This window comes from Clarias gariepinus, chromosome 4 (genome assembly GCF_024256425.1).
Source record: "Clarias gariepinus isolate MV-2021 ecotype Netherlands chromosome 4, CGAR_prim_01v2, whole genome shotgun sequence".
Classification (NCBI taxonomy): domain Eukaryota; kingdom Metazoa; phylum Chordata; class Actinopteri; order Siluriformes; family Clariidae; genus Clarias; species Clarias gariepinus.
In genome coordinates this window covers 14,769,427-14,793,862 of record NC_071103.1, presented here as the reverse complement: position 1 = coordinate 14,793,862, position 24,436 = coordinate 14,769,427, and the positions used below count along the sequence as shown (strand labels likewise).

The 24,436-nt window shown below is 37.5% G+C and overlaps 1 protein-coding gene across 1 annotated transcript in view; it reads right to left on the bottom strand.

The window, feature by feature from the left end:
• The window catches only part of col14a1a (collagen, type XIV, alpha 1a), a 95,273-nt gene that overhangs the window by 27,396 nt on the left and 43,441 nt on the right, over window positions 1-24,436 (bottom strand). The window contains 13 exon segments of the mRNA XM_053494708.1: window positions 3,058-3,167; window positions 3,365-3,507; window positions 5,105-5,243; window positions 5,716-5,754; window positions 5,906-6,070; window positions 6,449-6,592; window positions 12,448-12,571; window positions 13,170-13,309; window positions 14,145-14,219; window positions 14,600-14,746; window positions 16,460-16,576; window positions 21,825-21,974; window positions 23,848-23,970. Of these exon segments, the coding sequence (XP_053350683.1) occupies window positions 3,058-3,167; window positions 3,365-3,507; window positions 5,105-5,243; window positions 5,716-5,754; window positions 5,906-6,070; window positions 6,449-6,592; window positions 12,448-12,571; window positions 13,170-13,309; window positions 14,145-14,219; window positions 14,600-14,746; window positions 16,460-16,576; window positions 21,825-21,974; window positions 23,848-23,970 (1,616 nt within the window).

Sequence of the window (24,436 nt, the reverse complement as noted above, 5' to 3'; positions counted from 1 at the left end):
TTATCCCCATTCCCAATCTTCAGTCATTTTCATTTGGTCAGTTTCAGTGCCCTTCTGATGCCTTAGCCAGGTTCTTGGCTCACAGGAGTCATATGGCTCATATGGCTTTTGTTGTAGCTAATTCACTTTTAATGCTTTTCTGCTCACCCCGGTTATGAAGAGTGAATAATTAAGTCACTCATTAAATTGAAGTCTAGCCAGTGTTCTAGAGAATATTGTGTAAAAATTCCAAATCAGCAGTTTCTGAAATATGCAAACCAACCTGTCTAGCACCAACATCCCTGAGATCATAGTTATTGTTATTTATGAACAATAACTGAAACTCTTTAGCTGTATCTGCATGCTTTTATGCATTGTGCTCTGGCCACCTTAATGACTGATTAGATAACTGCATAAATGAGCAGATGTACAGGCTATTCCAATAGCAATTTGCAGATGATTCGCTGTGTCGACCCCTAAAAGGGATTAGCCGAAAGACAAAGAAGAAGTACAGGTTATGCCGAGTGAATCCTATAAATATATACACTATTGACAGTTATTGACAGTTACTGACAGTTATTGACAGTTATTTTAAATTGGTATATAATCCTGCATTTGAAATGTGTATTACATTTTTAGATGAGTAGGTTTAATATTCAGTTCTGTCAGTAATATAGAGCTGAATCTGCAAAACCTTGACCATCACCTAATGAGTAACGTCTCAATTATATTACAGTCTGCTACGAGAACTGTCTTCTAAAAAAAAAAAAAAAAAAACAGACCATTAATAAAGAAAGACTATAATCTCTCTTACTCACTATACATAAGGCCACAGAGACAGAGCATGTAAAATACTAATGGATTTTAGGTTTAGGTGGCAATTTTTCCAATTTTCTCCAATTTTTTGGATGAGTGCATGGATGTACATGTGGCAGTAAGGGAGCAAGGGAGGCAGCAAAAAAAGAGAAAGAGAGGGAGAGAAGAGAAGTCAGAGAAGCAGAGAAAATATATAGTTGTCAGATTGCTGTGAATAAAGGTGGGGGCATCCAGGCTCATTTTTTAGCTCATTACAATGTTGTCACATAGTAACAAATACTGTGAATGATGTTATGATACGGTGTGCGATGAAAAACCCTAACAGCTCCTGTGGGAAAAAAAAATAAAAAATTCACATTTGACAAAGAAAAAAAACAATAAATGCTTCTTCAGGTACAAGCTCTGTTCCATGAGCAAAGAAGGCAAGAAATAATTCACAGCACACTACATGTATCACCTGTATGGTGTGCAAGTGTGAGACGTGTGGTTTTAATGCAGACACTGAGAAGGGTGAGAAGCCAGAGTAGCTCCTTTTTTCAACTCAAGCCCCTGTGGCTCTCACGTCTCCTCTGATCAATCCTGGGATAATTCTGTTGCCAGCGTGATGCATTGGTCTATTTCACACCACTCGCTTCATCCTTAATGCGTCTGCTTGTGCTCAAATCCCTGCCTCTGCCTCGTAACGATGCGGTGCTTCATTTGTTTGTTTGTGTTCTCGTCCCTTTCGAGGTGCTCCCACAGAGACGGATTCTTGAGGGTGATTCAGTGCTGGCTATGTAGCAAATACTTAAGACTGCAAGCTTTTCGGAAAAACCTTCAATACCCTACTGTTATCAATAAAACAACACATTATACAACTGCCTCCAGGAAAGGTTACTAATATAGAACTATGTCCCATAGAATTAAAAACAACTGAAACTAAAATTAAAAGAGTCATAATGCTATAAGTTGCATGTGTTTTATGTTCACTGATATGAGAAGAGAAGTGATCCAAAAGCTTGTGTCAGCACGTGTTTTCCTGCGTGGAAACCAAAGAGAGCAGAATGAGAGCTCAGACTCAGCAGCCGTTCAGCCAAGCCAAACTACACACACCGAACTCTTCAATCAGAAGCAACTAGGTCTGTGACTAGACCTCTGCTCCCATGATCAGGATCTCCGCCAAGCCTAGGATTTGTTTAAAAGCTGTCAAAACAATCTAAGACAACAAAAGCATTGCACTCACTCAGCATTATTGAACATGCTGTGTGAGAAGAACAATTTAACTTTTTTAAAAATCTGTTTCAGCTGCTGTATTAATAAGAAGCATACTCTAATCAATACATGAAGACCTGCGCTTTACTAAACAGAGGACACCACTACATGGGATCAACCAGTATCTAAAGCCAGCAGTAACACAAAAGTAATAATCTGTAGATACAAAAAAGTAAACTAGCAGAATCAAAAATGAGACATGGGGTGATTTATTGCAGAACCCTGTTTTTCTAATGAGTGTCTGTCCTTCGGGGAATTTTATAAGCAAAGCTTGATGAGGATAAACAAATATACAGATCACTACGCAGTGAGTTATAGCGATGCTGTCATCCAGGTCAGACAGAATACACTCGGGAGGTAAATGGAATCACAAACAGGACAGGTTACACACTGAGGCACAGAAAATATTATCCAATCTTTCCAAACGGATATGCGGAATAGGTGAGAGTGACGAGCTGTTCTTCACAGAAGCATGACAAGACATTAAGCACTGGAGCTTTTTTCCAGATCGCATTTATTCACTTTGAGTAACTGCTTCATTCTGGTGTGTGTTGAAGGCCAATGGGCACGCACACACATTCACACAATCATTTACACCCACAAAATGAAACTCTTAAAAGTAGCTCGAGCTCAGGATTAATCTGTGACCCTGGAGCGTTTTTCACATTATTTCATTCAAAAGAATAAAAATTAAATTATGCAGACATCTGTAATGTCCTATAAAATGACTCTTTGTTAATCAAACCTGTGATACTGAGCCCCTCCCCCAGAAGCAATATTAGCTACAGATGTAAGTACTCAAGCCAAATATGAACATATCCTAAGAGAGACTGAAAGAAGTGAAGAGGCATCAGTTGTACTGCAACCAATAAATGCTACAAGGAAGCTTCATGTATCATAGAACTTCTTCAGTCATGATGAAAATCTCAGTGATGAGCAGTGGAAGGTTGTGGTGATTTCCTGTCAAAGTTGTAGCCTATTTATTACAGTATATAAAAATATTTTTTTGACCTTGTGAAAACTGCCGTAAAAGATTTTTCTGATGTCAGGTCCTTCAAAGGTCACCGTCTGGAAATCACCCTTGTAGTCATAGTTAAAGAATGTCAGCGTTTTCCCACCATCTGAAAACAAGAAGCGATTCAAAGTGAAAATCATTTTCATATGATTAAGTTACTGTATTGTTTCTTGTGTGAATGAGAACAGTATTGCACAGCCACAACAGGCTATTGCCTGTTGAAACTACTATCGGTGTTGGAAGCTTAAAGAAGCTTTTTAGCAACCAGTATGCAAACAGCGGGCTGTCAAATTCAATACTCACTGTCCAGGATGAGACCCACCAGGGGTTCATTGGCTTTATTGAGAATTTCCCACAATGCAAATGCCTCCTGAGGAGTATCTGGCAGGATTCGGAACAGCACTGACACAGTGTAGTCGGAAGGGAGTCCCTCAGGGTGCAGATATCTACCACCAAAACGCAGATGTCACTTAAGAAGCATTTTATCTGTACACTGAATACAATGTGCACTTCTGCTAAAATATAACCCCTTCTTTTCAGTGCCTCTATAACTATACCAGCTGCGATCTGTTATGAAGCACTCGTTAACTGAGCTTCTAATCATAGAGTGTCCTAGCTGCGATTGCTTTGAATGATGCTTATGATGCCGCTCTTTGGTGAGTGAGCATCAGAGGAGAATGCACTCGATTACTCAAAGGCGCTGGAGCTTTCCACTATAATAACAGTACTCCCTCCATGTTCAGGAAAACATAGCCTAATCTAAATTTTATCACTCTGCATGCAAGGAAGGATCTGTTTGAGCTCTCAGGACCAACTCACCACTGATGCCCTGAGCTCTCAGGGGCAAGTGATTATGCTTTAAGGCTCATTTGGCTGTCATATTTGGTCAGCCACTGCAGACTGTAAGCTGTTACTAAACTACTGATCTAAATGAAGGAGGAAAAGGTTACGAACACTTATTATGTAAACAAGTTTTAGTAACAATTGTGACTACTTCGGCTAATTAAATGATCTTTGGTTAATGAGTTGATGGTTAAATTGTAATCTATTTTCATACAAGGTTTGTTTTTTACTCCAAAGGAAATGAGGCAAGCATATTGTGTGCAACCTCATTATCTGTACACTGAGAAAACAGTCCCTAGTCAGAGGCAAGGACAGACAGACGTCCTGGGTACTGAGATTAGAATTTTAAGCCCCCACTTCATGTACGACAGCCTAAATCACCTACTGTAAATACTGTCTTGTCCATGTAAGCACAACAAAGTTCTAGATGTCTTTTAAGAATCAGCATCTGCTTGTGGATGTACTGAAAGTGTAGAGTGCTGATGTTTGTCATAACAGTGCGCTGTGACATATTTAGCTGCCTATGAAGACAGTACCCAGATGCCTATTATACTAAAACAAATTTGAACTACAGTTGGTGTGATCCTCCTTGCCCACCATATAACAATAGCAAGTCGCTGAAGCCTGATTTCCCAGAATCCAACCCATTATCTGTAGGGTGGCTGAGCAGCCTCTCCTGTTCTAACCATGTCTCAGTATCCATTAATGTTTTCTCTACAGGAAGGTTCTTCACTGTCTTGGGTAAAGAGGTTATGACAAGGATTCCCTTTATTCTTCATGACTTGTACATGCGTTGACCTCATGCGCACCTTCCGCATGATATCAAGTGGCAACAACAGGTAACCTGTTCTCCAAAGCTGGCAATCGTCTTCCATCATCCCATGTCATCTGTTTACAGCTGTGTGTGTTTTTTTTTTTTTTTTTTTAACTTTCGTAGCCATTTGAGGCTCCATGAGTAATAGCATGAGTTGTGTTGCTTCAACATTTTGCTAACATTGCTTTCTATCACTCCATGGCAACTGATACTAATAATGTGGCAGCATTATTCTGAAACATAAAGTAGCTTTTTCTATACATGCTATTGTTAAACCAAACATTTAAAATTTTTTGGAAATTAAAAAAAAAAAAATGTTGCATTATTGTGTGTAATGCATATTGTATACAATAATTTAATCCCATGCTAATAATTCCTGTACATACTTGGTCGGCTGTGAGATAAGCGCATCCCTATGCAGCCTGTAGCAGGGGAAGCTGTTGAAAGTTCCAGGCTCCATGGAAACACCCTGCACATTACTGTAGGCCTTCTCCACCAGCCCAAACATCTCCATCATACGGAAACCTGCAGCATGTCAGTGCTCAACAGCTTAGTAAGGATGACTGTATACAGGGTGAATTTTATTTACTTCATCTCCATGCAATCTATTCAGATTATTGGTGCTCTTTTGCAAAAATTTCTTTAGCGGGTATGAAATTTGTATAATATGATCAAAATTTTACAATTAAATTTAAAGAAATCCTGCATAATAATTCCTATAAAAATTAGTTTTGTTTTAGAAAACAGAGGTATTTCTGTGTTGCACATAGTTTGGCTAGAGAACAAAAGAAATATGCCTGACAGGAAAAGGAAACATTCTCAAAGATTAAGCTGTAATACTTCCTAATTTCAGCACCTTATAACACAGGATATAATACACCTAACAGTCTCGGCTATGACTGAAACTATTTATATACTTAATACTAAGTAAGCAATCCAAATAAAGCATGTAATTTTTACACAAAACGGCAACATTATAGGAAATTTACTCACTCACCTGCTAAGGTATTCCCACTCATCAGTACAGATGGACAAGCTAGAGACAAAATATTTGAGTTACAATGCATAAAAAAAACAACCCTGAGTAAATGACTCACAATTTAGTTGTTGGAATATCAACATCGTTTGAAAGTAACCCAATTGGTCATGAGTATATCGACTAATTATTCCTCCTCAGCAAGACTTACTGGCTGTTGCTGCCTCACACACAAATGTTATGAGCTGCTCCTCGATTTTATTGACTGCATCCAGATCATCTACAAAGAAGACATGTTTCTCGCTGGGCTTGCTTGCAATGTTCACCAGCTCCCCGTAATCTGCGTCAGCAAAGCCAATGGCAAAAATGATGTAACCTAAAGAAAACCACATACAGGCTCAGCGTATGGGACCATACACACGGATACATACGTTTTGCATTTTAACGACTCCATGGTGCAACTTCCTGAGGCAATTTCATCAGAATTTAATAATAACTGCCTGCTGTCTAGTCCTATCTTTATTAGTTTTACAGCAACTGTAAGGCGTATAAACAATATTTATGGCAATAACCACAAATATTGCTTTGCTGTAAATATGATAGTTAAAAGTTTAATTTTGTCATTAGAGACACTGCACTATGGTATAATAATATTGCTTGTGGATTGTTTTTATTCAAACCAGACCCATAGCAGAATGTGAAACAATGAAATCTCTGTGTTGGTGATGAATGTGTGCGCTGGAGCGTCCCTCACCCTCCATCTGCAGGTCTTTGGAGATCTTGTTAACGTCGTCCTGTGAGCGGCCATCTGTGAGCACCGTGAGGACTTTGGGAATTCCTCTTCTCGCACCAGCCTCGTCCGTAAAGATGCTCTCCTTCACATGCTTAATGGCTCGACCTGACCGCACATTGCAAATCATAGGTGTTAGAGCCTTAAGCCAAGAAGGACGATTTATAACAGGTTTGACTGCAATGTGACAGACTATACTTAGGCTAGAGTTACATCAGCATTATGGGTGACTGCTGAAAGAGAGCGATGTGTCAAAATGTCATTCATCCAGCTCTAGAAGGCAGAGATTTTAAATGAAATGAAAAAAAAGCCCCCCGACTAAAATGTGGACTCTTTGGAAAGGGTTAACGAAATTAATGTATAATCATTTTAGAGTTACAGTTCCAGAACAATGGCATATTGTTTTACTTTATACGCTTGAGATGTACAACCTTTGGTACCTTAAAATGAGGAGTAGATTAATTTGAGATTAATTGTGCACTCCTAAAACTTTACGCTTTAATTATTGCACAATTATTCTTGACAAGTTGAAATAATAAATGTAATATACTGATGCATTTAAATAAAATGTACTTTATATTTTTGTGTAGTGCAGCAAAAATTCAAAAAGAAGTTAGCATAGAACTCTTGCATAAACATGGTTTGGGAGTTTTGCTTTATTGCAAGTTTTGCAGCAAACTTCCCAAACCACGCCTGTGCTAGTCAAAAAGCAAGGTGCAGTAGTAGCATTACTGTTTTAATCATTACATATTATTTTTCCTGAAGGAAACTAACAAACACACTATCTGTGTGTTGATTTATTATAGTATGCATTATGTAAGTGTTTAAAGTGTGTGTGCACTGCCTTGCTGTAGAGAGTGTTTATATCGTTCACACAGATTTTCAACCTGGATTCCTGAACAAAGGTTGCTGCAGACTCCTGCAAAAGGAGACTATTTGTTTGCGTAATGCAGATGCAGTTCTTGACAGATCTTTACACGTAAACACATTCTCTTTTAACATTCCCCACAAGTAGGTATCAGATGGTGTAAGATCGGGTGTATGGAAAGGAATTGTGTGAGTACTTTTTTTCTCCATCAAGAGACCCATTTCCAACAATAACTGCACAACACAAAATCCTTTTCACCACTGGAGCTATGCCCTGTCGGCAAAAGCATATGCGCGTCCGAGATACGCGAGTTTCAGTACTAAAAATTTTGGCACATAGTGTATATCTCACCTCTTGACAAGCCACTGTAACAAGATAATCAATGTTATTTACTTCACCTGTCAGTGATTTCAGTGTTATAGAGCATCGGTGTAAACTGATTGTCACTGGCTTGGCATTTCAGTGTCTTCTACGTCGATGTTATTGATGGTTACTGTTTCTGAGCATGCAGACTCTCTTTTAAGGTCGGATTTGTCATGATAGAAAACCAGTCATTACTAGTAAGAGACTCAAGCACTGCCATGTACTAACTCTCTTGCACAGCAGGTTCCCTATTATCAGAAGCACAGCATGGTGTCAGAAAATGACACTATCCTCTGCTTCAATTCTTTCAATGCTGTCCAAAGTTAGCTAGAACCAGGAAGTATTGGCATAGGCTACGATTAACACATTAGCCACATTACAATGATAAACTGGGACAAAATGTTGGAGCCCCTGTGCGTATGTTAGGCTGATTCTCTCTCTTTCTCTCTCTCTCTCTCTCTCTCTCTCTCTCTCTCTAATAATTCATTACAGATCTTGTCAAAATGAGACAAATGGCAAGGGAGGAGACAAACTGCAGCACTTAGAGACACTGGAATGATATTAGTTTAGAAACTCAAATCAGAAGAGAAGTGGCTATGTGCATATGGGAGCTGTCACCGTGATGTGGTGTTAGTAGAACGAGCCATATGTGAGTCTGATCTTATCATTAATCATGTAAAACAGTGAGTGATGTCTGTTAGAATGTGTTTTAAAGTTATAGTTTCTTTGACTTAGGAGTCAAATCAAAACATTTTTGTGCAGATTATTTTCCCATAAAAAAACGGTAATCTTTCTTTGTTCATCTGTAGAGGCTCTCAGTTTTTTTTACTGTACCAAGAGAAACAACTCTAATCTGTGTGAAAGACCGGGATTTCTACCTTAATATCCTTCTTATAAGGCTAATCTTTCTGCTAGTCTACCTTTATTTCTGGATTTCAATATATAAAGCAACCTGAAGATTACACCTGATGCTCCCACACCCACTCAAAATCAGTCTGGCCGGTAATATACTGGCCGGTAAATTAGCAAGCTGACTAAGCTAAAAGAAATATCGTTTTTAAAAATAGTCCTACTGGTTGACTGGTTGATCTATCTCTTAGATGCATATGAGCTAACCCAAAAGCTCATTTTCCCTTTTCATTATAAAGAGCTGTCATAACCCAAGTATTTACTAACTACGGTTAGGAGTACTCAAATGGCTCAGCCACTAATCTAAATCGGCTGATAATCACTTAATTTTATGAACGGTCGCCACTCAACTGGCCGACCACATAAACCTACTGTATATTATTGTGATGAAGGAAAAATACATGAATTGACATCCACAACAACATGATGTCACCAGTCTGGGAATATTACCAAGTCTGTTTAAAAGACATAAAATTTGCAATATGCATCGTTTTTTCTAAATCAAAACCACATGGAGTGACGCCTCCCAAAAGCCTTAATGAAACAAACCTTACAGTATTTACAGAACCTTACTGTGTAAAGAGTAAAACAGACTAAAACTATTATCAAAAAAATAATAATGAAAAAATAAATAACGATCAGTTCCCAGCTCTGGCTGGATAGCCTGGGTGTTTACCTTACCGCTCCATGTATTTGGGCTGACTGGATGAAAAGAGGAATAAACTGTTTCCTAAAAATGCAGAAATTCCGGATATTTATAAAGCCATGATTTGCTCATCAACTACGAACTGACTGACGTTGTTGTTTATTAAAAAAATTTAGTGGAGAGTTTTTATTCACATAGCATAGGCTATTCTATTGGCTTCAGGTTCATTTTAATCAACATGAAATAATAAGAGAATGTAATACATTGCATTTGTTGCCTTCCAATAAATAAAAGTTTTATAGTTATGATACTTTCTCAGATCGTAATTATATTTATGCACTGCTATGTAGAATAGGTATTTCTTACAGCTATAACTAGTAAATAAATAAACAATACTACACACTACGTAGAACACTTAGTGGAACCTCTGTGATCAGCGACTGGTGATCGGTATCAGTAAATTTAGATTTTTATGATCAAATGTGATTAGTCCCAAGAAACCTTATCGAAGCATCGCTAATAACAATTTAAGTTAAAAAAAGATGAAGTGTAGTGAAAAAATGTGTAGTGATGTCATACTGTCACAATATAAATAAAATAACATACTAATTGAAAGTGCATCTCCCAACAATGTACTGTATGTTGGTCTACTGTACCAGTCAAACTCCATGTTTTTTTCATGATGATTTTTATTTTATTCTACTTTGTAAAGCAATGCTGAAGGCATCCAAAATATGCAATAATCAGACATGTGTCCGCTACTTATGCCCTGTAATGCCTTCATAACGGCTCTAATCAGAGTTGCTGTAAATTGGTGATTTGGGGGCTGGTAACTCTATATGAACTTCTCCTCTGCTTTTTAGGGATGGTCTTCTTGAGAGCCAGTTTCATTATGGTGCTGAATAGGTTTTGCAAGTGCACCTGATGATATTGTTTTTGAAAGTACCTGACTTTCATATCTTAAAATAACACTTGACAGCTGTTGTTGATGTTACTTAATTCCTTAATGCCATACTGTATGTATTGTATACTTTCATAGTTTTTTAGAAAATCTTTAATATTAAAAATAAAATCAATAAAAAAAATAATAAAACTGGTAGGTGTGTTTCAACCTTTGACTGGTACTGTATTTATAGCACTGCAATGCTCAAGGAAAGTGATAAAATCAGGATTCCATTTTGCGTGCACTACACTGCTTCTTCTCTAATTTCTAGCTTGATAAAAAAGCTGCAATGATCAGCAAAGCATGCCAGTACAATGTGCAGAAGCACTGCACTTCTTACATCTGGTTTAATAGCATTGATTAAACAAAGCTTTACTGTCCTGTCATTAACTGCGTACTATCACACAGCTTATTAACCCTGAGGTTTTTGGGTGAAGCTCAGTAAGATCTGATTAACATATTGTGCATCTGTGTTTAACATAATGAAGTTTTATTACAAACCACATTGGTTTTTTAGTTAAACAATAACTAAAAGGTTTTTTTCTGTCTTTTTTTACAGTACCAGGTAAATTACTGTACTAGGTATATTAATTATCGATGCTGCAAACCTCCCATTCCTAAATGTGCTGTAGAACACCTCACCACTCCACACATATACAATTATATTAAAGCATACACTCAATTGGCATTTTATTAGGAACTATATCCCAATAAAGGAGTATCCCTGATCATTCATGCAATTATCCAATGCAATTGCTAAAAAGCATCTCAGAAGGCAAAACACACCGTACCTTGAGGTAGGTACAGTAACAACAGAAAACCATGTCAGATTAAACCAAGAACAAATAGCTAAAGCTGCAGTGGACACAGGGTCACCAAGATTATACAGCTGAAGACTAGAAAAAGTAGCCGGGTCTGATGAATCTTAATTTCGTATCAGGCACAAAGATAGCAGTGTCAGTTGGGAAATGTATGGTGGAAGTATTGTGTGGCTTACTTTGGGCCCATTAATACCAACGAATTGTCATGAGAATGCCACAAACTATTTGAGAATTGTTGCTATTGTGCATCCCTTCAAAGGTCAAAAGTCAACCATTAGCTGAAAAATGAACATTATTAGAAATAAGCTTCAACAATCAACTAGTTACACTGAGATGATTATTGAAAAGCTGAGGCCTAAACTTCGGATTAAACACAGATGATTGCTATCCAAGAGTGTTGTGATCTTGCACGACAGTGCACGTCTGCACACTTTTGCCTTCACTGGCGACACACTGCAAAAACTTAAAAAGTTTTAAATTGTCCTTCCTATCGTTCTGATCTTGCTCCATTGGATTTTTAACTGTTTGGTCATTTGAAAGCAGCCCTATGAGAGTGAAGATTCACTTCAGATAAAGGAGTGAAGATAGCAACGCTCAGCCTAAAACATTTTTAATGAGAGGATATGAAAGCATGTCTCCAGATGGACAAAGTGTATTGAAAACCAAGAACATTATGTCAAAAAATTATGCATTTGCCTTTTCTAAAAGATAATTAAAATAAATACCCTCATGATATGTTTAATATGTTATATTTATATAACAATCCCACTCAGGTAAAAGCTTCTTAGCTTTTATGTTTTGGGTACAATGGGTGCTGATGCAAACTAATGGTTAATTCTGGAAAATTTGGTAGCTATGATGTTACCCATATAATTTAAAACTTTCTCGCAAATTAAAACCAGAAAAAGGGCTAGAAAGAAGAAATTTAAAAATCTTTTGTCCAACAGTGCTCTATCTTTTGCAGTCAGGGTAAATTTACCACCTACAGTATGCTACTGTATAAACTGTCACCAGAAATATTAAAAGCAAAGGCACTTAGAGAACATGATTGAAGCAAGGATATGCCACAAAATGGCTTAAAATAAATTCTTGAAAACATGAATCACCAATCAACATATTTCTGTTCTGATCATCATACAGGATAACTGCCAGCAAGTAATTCCAGGCCAATCAAATACCGCACACAGTATAACCATGTTAAGAGATCCTACTTGAACTTTCCACACCCATATGCATGCACTTATAATTATAACCCAGAATTTCCAAAATCCAAATTCACATTCAAAGAATCATGTCCCCTTTCAGAATTCTTGAATGCAGACAAACTCTCATTTTTGCGTTCCTCAGGCACATCTGTTTCCTCCCCTTAAATCACTCTAAGAAAGAAGCCAGCTCTTTGGCGCATAAACATGCCTGTTTTGGTGTTTCCTCCCTTATAGGTGATGCGCTGCACGGCATCTAGCAGAGACTCCTTGTCCCTGTAGGAGCTGAGCTTGAACTCGGTCCTGGCATCATCACTGAACTGAACAATGGCCACCTGTCAAAAAGAAAATTAGGAGCGTTTATCATGCCTGTGGTCTTGGATTTATGCTATGCTAAATTTGGTGTGAGCCAAGCTAAACCCAAAAATCTTTTTGACCTTGAAATGGAAAGCACCAGTGGGCTACTTCCCACAATGCTCTGCTGTTTTTATGTATACAATTGACTAGCGTACAGTATGAGTGACTCTGGCAGCATTCTGATCTTCTCTTTTGATGCTATTTCGTTTTATTGGCCATTTTTTTATTTATTTATCTTTAGATTGATGTGGTATTTTGCTTGTCGCACGTCCACGACTTGTAGCTGCGGTGTACCCTGATGAGGTCGGGAAGTCTTGATGAATATCTTTTGGCTTTGGCCTACTGTGTCTAGACTGGTGGTATTTTTACTTAATACTTTCCCTCTGGCCCAGGCTAAACTTTAGCCAGTGTGGTCATTATAGTCTGCCCAAAAATAACCCCTTCTAGGGAGTTGTGGATAAATAAACCCTACCTACTACATTATATAGAAACAGAGTATTTAGTTTGTTTTAAAAACGCAAGCCGAGGGAAGCTTTTGGTTTTATGTGTAATTTGGAATAATGTTCCCCAGCACACCTGTGTTCCTTCAGGACCAATGATATCCAGCGCGCCCGTGGTGCTGTATAGGAAGCGGATGATCTTCTGAAAGTTGTCATCTCCTATGCTCCAGGAGCCATCTACCAAGAACACCAACTCTGCTCTGGCTGCTTTACAAACTGAGAAAGCGAAAAGAGTGGAGGGGGGTTTAGAGTAGGTGTGGGGGCGTGAGTGAGTTTTCACAGAGACCAAAATCTCATTATTTTATAGATGTCGCAATACAACAGATGATCCCCATATTCGCAGGATGACCTGTTTTTCTTTAACTTGGGTCTCTGTCAAGACCTCTATTATCACAGGCCAGATAACACTAAGCTGGTAATTAATTCCTAGCTACTTTTCTATATATAATTCCTATTCCAATTTTCTGCCACAGTGTTGTTGCCTTTAAAAGCATTTAATGTTAAAAATTATTTCTTACAGTCAGAGGGGTGGTGGAGAACACCCAGGGGAATGCACTTAGCCATGAGATATATGGGTACATAAATTTAATATGCCCAGAGTGCTGTGTTTAGCTTTTTTTTCTTTTTTAAATTGCTATTTTTGTTTGGATGAAATTCCAATTTTGGACATCAATCCTCTGATAGAGTGAGGGACATTGTTGCACAACAAACTCCTCAGGCACATTAACTCGTAGGTCACGCACTTACGTCCAGCTGGACAAGGCACTATAAATGTTTGTCGTTAATTTAACCCTCTGAATATGGCTAAGGTAAAGTAAAGTTGTATATGTCTGTCTTTGCCACTTTTGTACATTAAGAACTTTGAAGTACAGAGCTCAAATACCTCGAAAAGGTTAGCTGTCAGCTCAGTCATGCATTAGTGAAAGGTTGCACCACTTATAGGGACAAAGCAGACTAACATTAAACAAAACTGGTCAGTGAAAATTCTTTGAAATTCCCCTTATCCACCACCCTTCCTTTTATAGCCTTCTCTCTTTCCCCTCCTTGTTACCTTCTTTAGCTGATGGAATGGTGGGAATCGGGGCAGTGGTGGGAGGTGGAGTCGGCAGCTGGGTTGGAGCTGAAACTATAATAAAAAAGAACGACAAAACAAATCACACAATATCTCAACACAAAAGCAGTTGTGTGACTTCACGTCCAAGCCCGGATACACTGCTCTATTAAATGCTGGTCCAATCTGATTCCCAGACAGTGACAGAGAGTGTGCAGACGGAGTACAGCTCTGTTTACCTCGTTGGCTAGGAAGTAGTCTGAATCATTGACCTGTTACTGCTGCCACTCACTGACACATAGATATGTGTGTTGGGAGAAAGTAGGGAATTGCTGAAACATTGCAGCTGTCCAAATAGCTGGGAGGAAATCTACTACGTCTACAGATTCCACTTTTAACTTGGTAGTTTTATCTGGTTTGAAAATGAGTCATCTTAGTGACAGTGAGTCATTTACGTGTGGTGTCCGTTATGGTGACGGCAGGGCCCTCCATGCTCTGTAGCTGTGTGTAGACGCTGATCTTGTACTGCGTGTTAGGCGACAGGTTGAAGAAACACTGCCTGAAGGCACCACCACTTACGCTGTGCTCCTCTCTGTGACCATCTGCAAAAGAAAAGTAAAATAAGATGAGTGGAGAAGACTTAAACTCAAGCATGTTGCTTCCCCTACAAAATACTTTAAGCTCAGCTATAATTAAATTGCAATGAAACCAAATCTGCTGATCAAAATTAGCCGCAGCAGGTGATGACATCCTGCAGGGCAGCACATGAAACAGGATGCACCTGTGTTTTAGCCTTTACTACAAAGCAAAATGAGTCTGGTGCAGTTACGGTCACTCTCTGTTAGCCCCTGACATTGCTATCCTAGAGAATAAGAAACAATATGAATAAATTGGATATGAGAAAATTATGTATGGTTACAGGCAAGACATGGAATGACAGAAGACAGGTGGTCTAATAGCTGCTATTCATCACCTTCGAAACTGTTATTATTTTTCAATGCCATACTGCAGTCAGAGAAAATGTAAAATCCAACAGGTTCATATACAGTATATATTCAGAGGTCAGTGAGGCCAAGGAAAAGTGAATTATATCAAAGCTTCTAATCCTCCTTAGTGCACATAAGCAAATCATATGCTCCCTTTCTCTCTATCTGTATAGACAACGTTCTCTCGTCTCTCTGCGTATCATTTGCTACTACAGTAATATCACTGTCAATGACTTTGTACTTTCAGCTTCATTTGGCCCTGCTGGTGCTGACTAATCAAACCAAAATATAATTTATAAGATAATATAATCTTGGATGCAAAAAAAAATCACGTAACTTTTTCAAAAGCTTATCCGCAGCTTCTGTCTCTAAACTCTGGCCCACATTAAAATTTATGGAGCTCTATAAGGACACTTTCTCTTTCAGGCTTTTCTGCATTGCTCCACATGACACTGATAATCATGCAACCCGGAATAATCATAATCCGCTAACAAGACTGATCAAATATGCTTTCAATCAGACTTGTTAGCTGTGTTCTGAGCTTCTCAAACAACAACATGTGACGTTTCATTATTTAAAGCTCTTCAAAGAGTTTGAAGAGACTCACAGGTTGATTTTCACATTGATTCAAGATGCTTGCTTTATGCAGTTGTTACAGCAAATTGCACTTCTTATTCTAGTCACATTTCTGAAAGTAGCAGGAACTCCCTGTCCTTTCCTCAGTATGTACAAAGCCCTCAACTCAACGTTTTATGTCATGTGGATGAAACAAGCAAGGTCTAGCCCCATAAAGTAAATTTGTTTATTGTACTGTACATAGTGACTTACATTATACTAAAGTGCTGATGGGCATACATACAGTACGACTATTATTTGGACCCCTTATACATTAGACCCCTACAGAGCACCTGCACAACAAACCAACCAAAAGTCTCTGCTGAGGACATTTTGAATTTCGAACAATTCATCCATATCATGACACACAATGCAGCAAGAAGCTTGATCTGGTTTCAGTAGGGCCCCTCTGCTGCGAGTCCTGAATGTCAAATGAAATGGTGGATTTACAAGACTTTTCCAGAGGAGGGATGGGGGAAAAAATGCATTAAATGAAAGTGGTGCTGTTTCAAATCTGAACATAAGCCCTGTCAGAGCATGCCATCAAAGAACATAGAAGGAGCACGAAAGCTGGATAGAGTCAAAGCGTATCCAATTCTTTCACATCAACAAACCGAACATGGCAGTGTTTCCTTTTGATGAAATCTGTTTAAGTATGTGTGTATGTACTGTATGTGTGTGGGTTGGTTAGGGATAGGAGAGGGTGTGACTCACTGAGCAGCGACTCGATGATGACCCTGTAGAGGGAGGCCTGGCTGACAGGCTGCCATTGTACACACATGCTGTTCAACTGCACCTGGTATGTACTGAGCCCACTGACTCCTAGAAACACTGCAACACACACCAAATATCGTCAGGACACAATGACACAACTTTTCAAAGTTCCTATGTTTTCATTAGCTGCATGAAAGTTCTGTAGACCAAGCCTCTATATAATAATAATGTACAATGGGTGTATTGTATCAGCTTCATGAGTCATACTATAATTTGGGGTACATTCCATGTCCATAGTGATATTTTTTTTACCGAAAAGTGGAATTCATTTTATAATATAACACTACCCTTGTGTGCATCCTATGCGTCACTTACCTTGAAAATGGAAATTAGCTTGTCATATGGTTGCCAAATTGACCATTTTTGCAACTAAGGGTTTTTCAAAAGTATTGAATAAAAATATTACAGCTAACAAGAAAATTTTTCTATTAATTTAAAAAATTTAAATACCCCCAAAAAATTTTATGTTTTATTATTGAAATAGTTTAAATATATAGATTTTTGTAAATGTCTGTAATAGTTCTCACAACAAAACTACCAACAAAATAATTTCCTGCAACTGTCCTGTAAAACCGTGCATTACATGATTCCATTCTTCTATGTGTTATACATTTTAAATACAGTGTGGGAAGTGTCAAGTTTTTTTTAAGTTTTTTTTTTTTTTTAATAATAGCTCATTGTCCTTAGGTACAGTATGTTGATTGACTGTCAACTATGTTACACAAGCTGTTATGATTTAAAGATTCCTTATGATTTTAATTTTAACTCTGCTACAGTACCTGTCAACTAAATAATTATAACATAATTATTTAAAAAATTGGTTAATGCTTAAGCTTTGCAACTAGCAGATACGTAACTCTGAAGAAACTTACTAACTAGTATCACTATTTGTTTTATTGGGAAAAGCTGTTTTTGTATTTTTTTAAATATGTGAAATGTCCCCCAAATTACAGAATAACTTTAATGCAGTTATCATTTCTATATCTAATTTAACTAAACTTTAATGGGGGGTGAAAAAAGCAGAAGCACTTAGACTTAAAAATGAAGAATGTACTGTAAACGCTTAATTTCTTAAATATTTAATATTCAAGATACTAAGTTCTATGTTTCTATTTAAATCTAAGCAAATATTAAATGATTATTGACCAAGTTAACTGATTTAAATCTGGAACATCCTACCTATCTGATCAATAAAGTTTCTTATTTTTGTATTACACTTTTATTTAACTAACAAAGTCTCATTAAGATTCAAAACTTCTTTTTCAAGAAAGAAGCAGTCCTGGTTGCTTAACTTAATATTTCAATAAATAAATGTTAATTTTTGTGCATTCATTGTGCATTCAGGAAATCATGGCTAGTTTACACATTTGCAACTAAAATTTGTAATAAATAAAAAGAAATTTTCTGTATTTTTCACTTCAATGTACCATAAAAATTCCAAACCATGACTTTAAAGATGACTTTTGCGTTCCCTTATGCCATATATAATTCGTAATAAAATTTGTTGTATTAAATTTGAATAGAATACACAAAGAACCATTTTACTAGGGCTCTCAGACTTTTTTACACCACTTTATGTATGTAGCAAGCTATTTATGAGTTTTGACTGTGCTGTTATATTAGAAAGATATATGCCTTTTTTTTTGCTTGTTTTTACTGTAATAAGTCAGCAAGTTATAATCTTCACATTAGTAATATACAGTAGGTGATGTGTGTGCGTGTGTGTCTGTTTGTGTGTGTGTGTGGGTAAAAAATATTTTAGGACTGTTCCAAATGCTTGTTTGTGGGTGGTTAGCACACGGTATACAGTGCAGCTGGTTTCATACAATAAATGTCATCATTGCAGTTCCATATTTAACCAATTCAAAAGTCCAATGGATGAGTGTATTCTGGGCGATGTGTTCATTACACAGAAAGCTAAAGAAAAACAAAATATAAAGTTCAAACAGCATTCCCATCAAATAAAGCTTCTCTGAAGGTGCTTCCAAAAAACTGATCCTAACCAGATCTTATTTTTTTGGAAGCCACACAAAACTTGCTGTGTCAAAGAAAACTAATGCAAAAAAAGAAAGATCGCCTTTCTTTGAAATTAACAGCTTTTAGCACAAACCAAAGCCACAAGCCACATGGTTTACGTTACTCAGTACAACAATACGGTTTTTATGATTTACCGTAAAACAGACTGAATCCTAATATTTGATTAGGGTCAGCGATAACTTTCTCTGTGGCTGAATTCTGGTTCCTGCACCGTAAATCATGACATCACCATCACCACACTTTAAATAAAAAGCATGAATATTTGTTTAAAAATCTTCTCACTCATTAATGGCCTATGTAGGACGCTTAATATGAAATGACAAAGCCCTTTAGTTTTTTTTCGCTGTCCAGTAAAAAAAAACTGTGACACTGCATAAAGATTCAAAAGTCTGCACTACACATATGGCACAATCCAAAAGATTAGCCATTAGGGTTTTGAATAATGCATGCCACAAACCTTCCCTTTCTTATATAAGCTACATTATTTTTAATAAGCTATGTTCATGCTGAGAGGAGCTTCTGGCTTTGGACGATAAAACAGAGTCAATCGAAAAATCTGGCATTAGGGGTTTCATTATTTAAAGGTCAAATTGAAACTATATGAAACATTAGTAGAGAAAGTATTATGACGATGTTTCATATATTTATTAATATATATTATTTAACTCCATAACTTCAAAAATTATTTTAAAAGTGAAGTGTTTGGATGTATTACCGTATCTTACAACAGATTTTCAGTTTCCCTCAGATGATGCAAACAGGAGGTAAATAGCTTTTTTTCAAACAGCTAGACAGTATTATATTTTTCAGCATCACAAGGCAATAACATTTTAGAACTGGCTTCATTACAGGGACACACACACAGAAACTTCCTAGGATGGATCTAACGATGGGTGGCAGATATGTCCTTTTAAAACGCTATCTGACAAAACGAATCTTTCTTACAAAAACATCCCAAGACTTTGACATCCAGGCACTGCTTTTGCTTATCTAGGTAAGGTAAATTGAAAGAGTGACTCGATGGCACACCAGAATTCTTTTGTGTACCCGCAGGCCTCGCTGGAAATAAAAAAAAACCCAATCTACTCCCTATTTGATGAGAAAAGCTTAGAAATGTATTAGTTTGTGATACAGCCTGCGCTATCACATTTATATGCAAAGGACAGTTATTACAGTAGCTGTGTATCTGAACATTAATATTCCTCCGACTTTCTGTCATGAAAACTGTCTCTATTTCAGAAAGAGCTTTTAACAAGTCTTCAGCCTAAAAAATAGATTGATGATTATGAGATGCACTACAAAGAAAGAATTTTTAATCACCTTAGAACTGCTCCCGTAAGGGAAGACAATGATGCTCATAACGAACATTGTATCACACATTCAGTATTGCTTGACTTTAAAGCATGCAACAGTAAAAGAATAATGATTTACAATTCAACATAGACGATAGGTTTCCTCTCATAGTTTCTCACCTGGATATTGATCTAAGTCTACTTCTGGATTTCTAAACTAAATTGTACTTATCGTTGCCACTTCCACCTACAGCCAAAAGCCATAAAAATAAATTAATTGCCAGCACTCTCTTGGTAAGCGGGATGGTTAATTCCCCCTTCCCTTGTATATTCCAGCAAGTCTCGCCAATATATTTGGAACTCGAGCTCATGTACTGTATGTGGAAGAGCACAGATAGCTCTTGGCTTGAGCAACGATTCAAAAAGATTATACTCTTTACATAAAATAGGCCACATTATTCAATTGGAATTTTTGGTCAGGTTGGATTTGCATGTCATGACACATTCATATAATACAAGTAACTTTTATCCAATTTTTAATGTGGTTGCGTGGGTCCTCTGAAACGGCACGTTCAATCAATACGTCTTTGTTCATGCCATCTGGGTCAAAATACGTTATGAATTCATGCTACCACTCATACATTTTAAACAATGGATAAATTTTTAGCAAAGTAGGCTTAGGGTTTTGCTCTGGAGGACAGCAAGCAGTTTGTCAGCTGTATTTGTTGAGCTCCAGAAAAAAGAGAAAGTCATACACCTCACTTTAGTTAGCAGCTATTGCTAGTACTGTTATTAAATCTTTGCACTGCCAGTGCGCAGAGACAAAAGAAAAAGTCACATGAATTCTGATCTTCCAGCTCTCATTTAGGTCATATGACTTAGTATTGGATATGTACAGTATTCAATCTAGGTCCACGTACTGTATAAAAGTGACTCAGATCCTATCTGAAAATAAATTGTGAGTTCAGACAGACCTAAAAATCTGATCTATGTCATTTTAGGATAAAATTAAAATCAGAATTTAGTCACTTCAGGCTGTTAATGTGAACATAGACTTGGTTGCCTAAATCCATGTGTCAAGAGAGGAAGCTCTGTTAAACTCCACCTTCCCCACTTCGTAGTTGTTCTGTGATATGGGAAAACTGCTTGATGGTGGGAAATAAAGGGGGTGTAAATTTTGGACGAAATGGACAAAGAGTGGTACACAAATTACATTTCATTAAACTGGAAAAAGCTTTACTGTCACTGAGACAACAACCCAAAAGTTCTCAAAGGCAGCAGTGTCACCTTAAGACATCTGAGTTTCCAAAGTCTGTGTGTACTGTATGTGCATATTAAGGTGGAAACACAAAGTCACTACCTGTATTTGTCAGAGCTCTAATTATTCTTGACTGTATTTAAATTTCAACAGTAAAAGTGGATGATGCCTAAAACATTAGTTACCTAAACAATTCAGTTACTTTATTTTTCATTCATTCATTCTTTCTTTCTTTGAAAAAATATCAGCACTGACAGGTCAGTACAATCTAATTATAATGGCTCTCACAGTTAGTTAATCTTAGCTACTGTATGTTAATTTTATTAAGAGATCTGTTTTTATTTCGTTTATTTTGCCAGTGTCCTTTAAAAAATTCTGACAAATTTATTTAATTATTTTGGCCAAAATTTAAGCTAACTAGAAGTTTAACTACCACGACCCTGACAAGGCAGTTACTAATGATGCTGTAAATGTGTCAGCACCACATGTTCATACAGTATAAGTTCACATCACACTTCTACTCTGATTTATAGATGTCCTATGCAGCTTTCTAAACATGAATCGTGTTCATCCTATTAATATCTTTATTTGAATCAGTTTAAAACACAATTGTGTTCAATTTGTATTAGAATTGAGTTACATGCTAAGTGTGTGTGTGTGTGTGTGTGTGTGTGTGTGTGTGTGTGTGTGTGTGTGTGTGTGTGACAGACAGACTTACGTGTCCTAGCTGTGCCGATGAGAGGGTCACTGGAGCCTGTTGTGTATGAAGAAATGACCTTGACCCCATATTCCGTGCCGCTCAGCAGATTCAGAATCAGCAGTGTGTTCACATCGTCTCCGACAAACGTCTCCAGAGCATGGCCAGGCACTAAACACAAAACACGATATTAAACAAATGTTAGCACCCATACTCTCAGTTGGCAGTGTACATAAATACTGTACATCAAAGCTATACATATTTAAATTTCAATGTCAAATTAATAAAATTCTGCATTAATTCACTACTTAGCAACACCAGCACACAAAGTAATTTCACCTGAAGGGTGTTAATCAGGCAGGGATTTAGCTTGCTCCGTTGCACAGAATAGCACAAAAGAAAAAGACAATCAGAGTTCAGCGTTGCAGAAGACCAAATAATGAAAAAGGAAAACAGCATGGAGCAAAGCTCTGCCTCCCCGATTCCTTCACAGAAAGATCACAGACGAAACAAAAGAGGAGACAATAAAGAAACAGCTGATCCGCACAATTCTAGATAATATTAAAGTATAGTTTTTCTTGACCCTTGATTTATAACTCATACACAGATACGCAACCCAGGCAAATTTCTGATACAGAATAGCCAAATAAGCAGCAGTTTTATGATGCTTCTGCAGCGTGCGTAGCCCTGTTTTGTTTAAGGAGTTATTAAACATAGTTGGAGTAGCCGCTTCTCTCCTTCACAGGCTCAACTTTTAATATAAATCAAAAGTTTATGGAAGTACAATTTGAGTCTTCTCTCAAGAAGTTGCAGTGGAAAACACAGAAAGTGAGGGATATTTTTCCTTCTGGTGTTCTACAACCAAAACCTCTCTGTTTACAGCTGAAACAAATCCCACAAATGGAAGAATGGTCATATTCAGTCCAGCAGATGTAGAAACAGATGGCTGTTACTTAGCTTCATGGTTTTACCAGCAGCATTTATTCAATTTGGCCTTGGTCTAACACATTAAAAGCTTTGTTTAAAATCCTAAAAGCATTGCCAGGTGTAAATTACATCAACTCTAGAAATAATGGGACTGTTTACAAACAGTGACAAAAACAGATAAATATAAAAGAAAATAGGATGGACACAGCAGACCATCTAATCCAGGCCTGACCCAAGTTTTACACCTACAGTAGATGCCCTTCTTCACACTTGCTATTGTTTATCTGGGTTGGGGCTTGGCCCTAATGAAGCCCTGCATCCATACAGTAGCTGGGTTTGGGTATTGGCTGGGAATGGACCCTGAACCCCTCTACATGACAGAAGCCTACCACTCAGCCACCGATGTGCAGATAAATAACAAATTTATTTTACTAAAAATATTTATTTATTTTTAGTTAGTGACATTAAAATCATAAGGAATATATAGCAAACAGTAAATACAGTAACACTGTATGTGTTTATCATAGTATTATTCGAACATTCGTACACTTCTCCTCATTTTACTACAGTTTTGCCACCATCATCAACCCAGCTCTTGCCCATCACACTGCATGTATAGTGGAGGGCTGGAAGCATGTTATTATTCATGAAATTATTAGGCATGCAAACCACCTCTGTAAGACTGGTACCAAGGCTAACATGGCTAATATGGCTTCCATCAAACAATAAAACCAGCCATCACTACTTTTTAAACAGCTTCTCCTGCTGCAAAGTGCAATCTATCCTCTTCCACATAGAGTACTGTACATAATCTGACAAACATGCATGATTGGTTAGTGCCACTCTGATTGACATGGGAGACAATGTGCCATGCATTCCACCCATAATATGGCAAATTGCGCTCCCTCGATCACTGGCTCAATAATTTCTGTGGCATCTTCCAGAGATATGAATGTGTTTCTGTTGAACTGCTCTTGAACCTTCTAAGCAGCATTTAAGTAGTTTTCAAAATGATCAAAACCCTCACAATTAACATTTGGTTAAATATCACTTAATAAAGATGATTTAAGATGAAAGGTTCATGTGCGTATGTGGCCTTAAGCATAGAGATACACACCAGATGTAGGCTGATAGATGATTCTGTAGCCCATGGTGGGTGAGGCAGGTGTGTCCCAGGTGAGGCGGAAGCGGTTGTACCATTCCTCAGACACCCTCAGGTTGCTCGGTGCAGTCAGTGGTACTGGCCAGCAAAGAAAAAACATAATCAGAACAAGGAACAGATGTGTTTAATCGAAGCCTAGAGCGACTTTCAGCAGACGCTAGATTTCGGTGCAACACCTAACAAGTGATTTCAGCCTAAGCAGCTAGAACATTCATCAGTGTCATGTTTGCCAACCCTCCTAATTCTCTCAGCATTCCAATTATCACTGTCTTCACCTGGTATTATCTCCACCCAGGTTCACAAATTTCCCATATGGTATTCATTTTAATTCATTTTTTATTCCTTTTCATCATTATAACCTCCCTGCCAGGTAATTTAACCACCTAATGAAGATTTGACATCATGCGTTGTCAAAAGGCTCTTGGGCTACATTGTTGTTTCTCACTGATGGCTATATACCTTTTTATAGCTAAAGTCTCTCAATTGTAGCAATACAATATACCATTAACCCTTTTCATTCAGTCCAAGCCAAAATGACCCATTT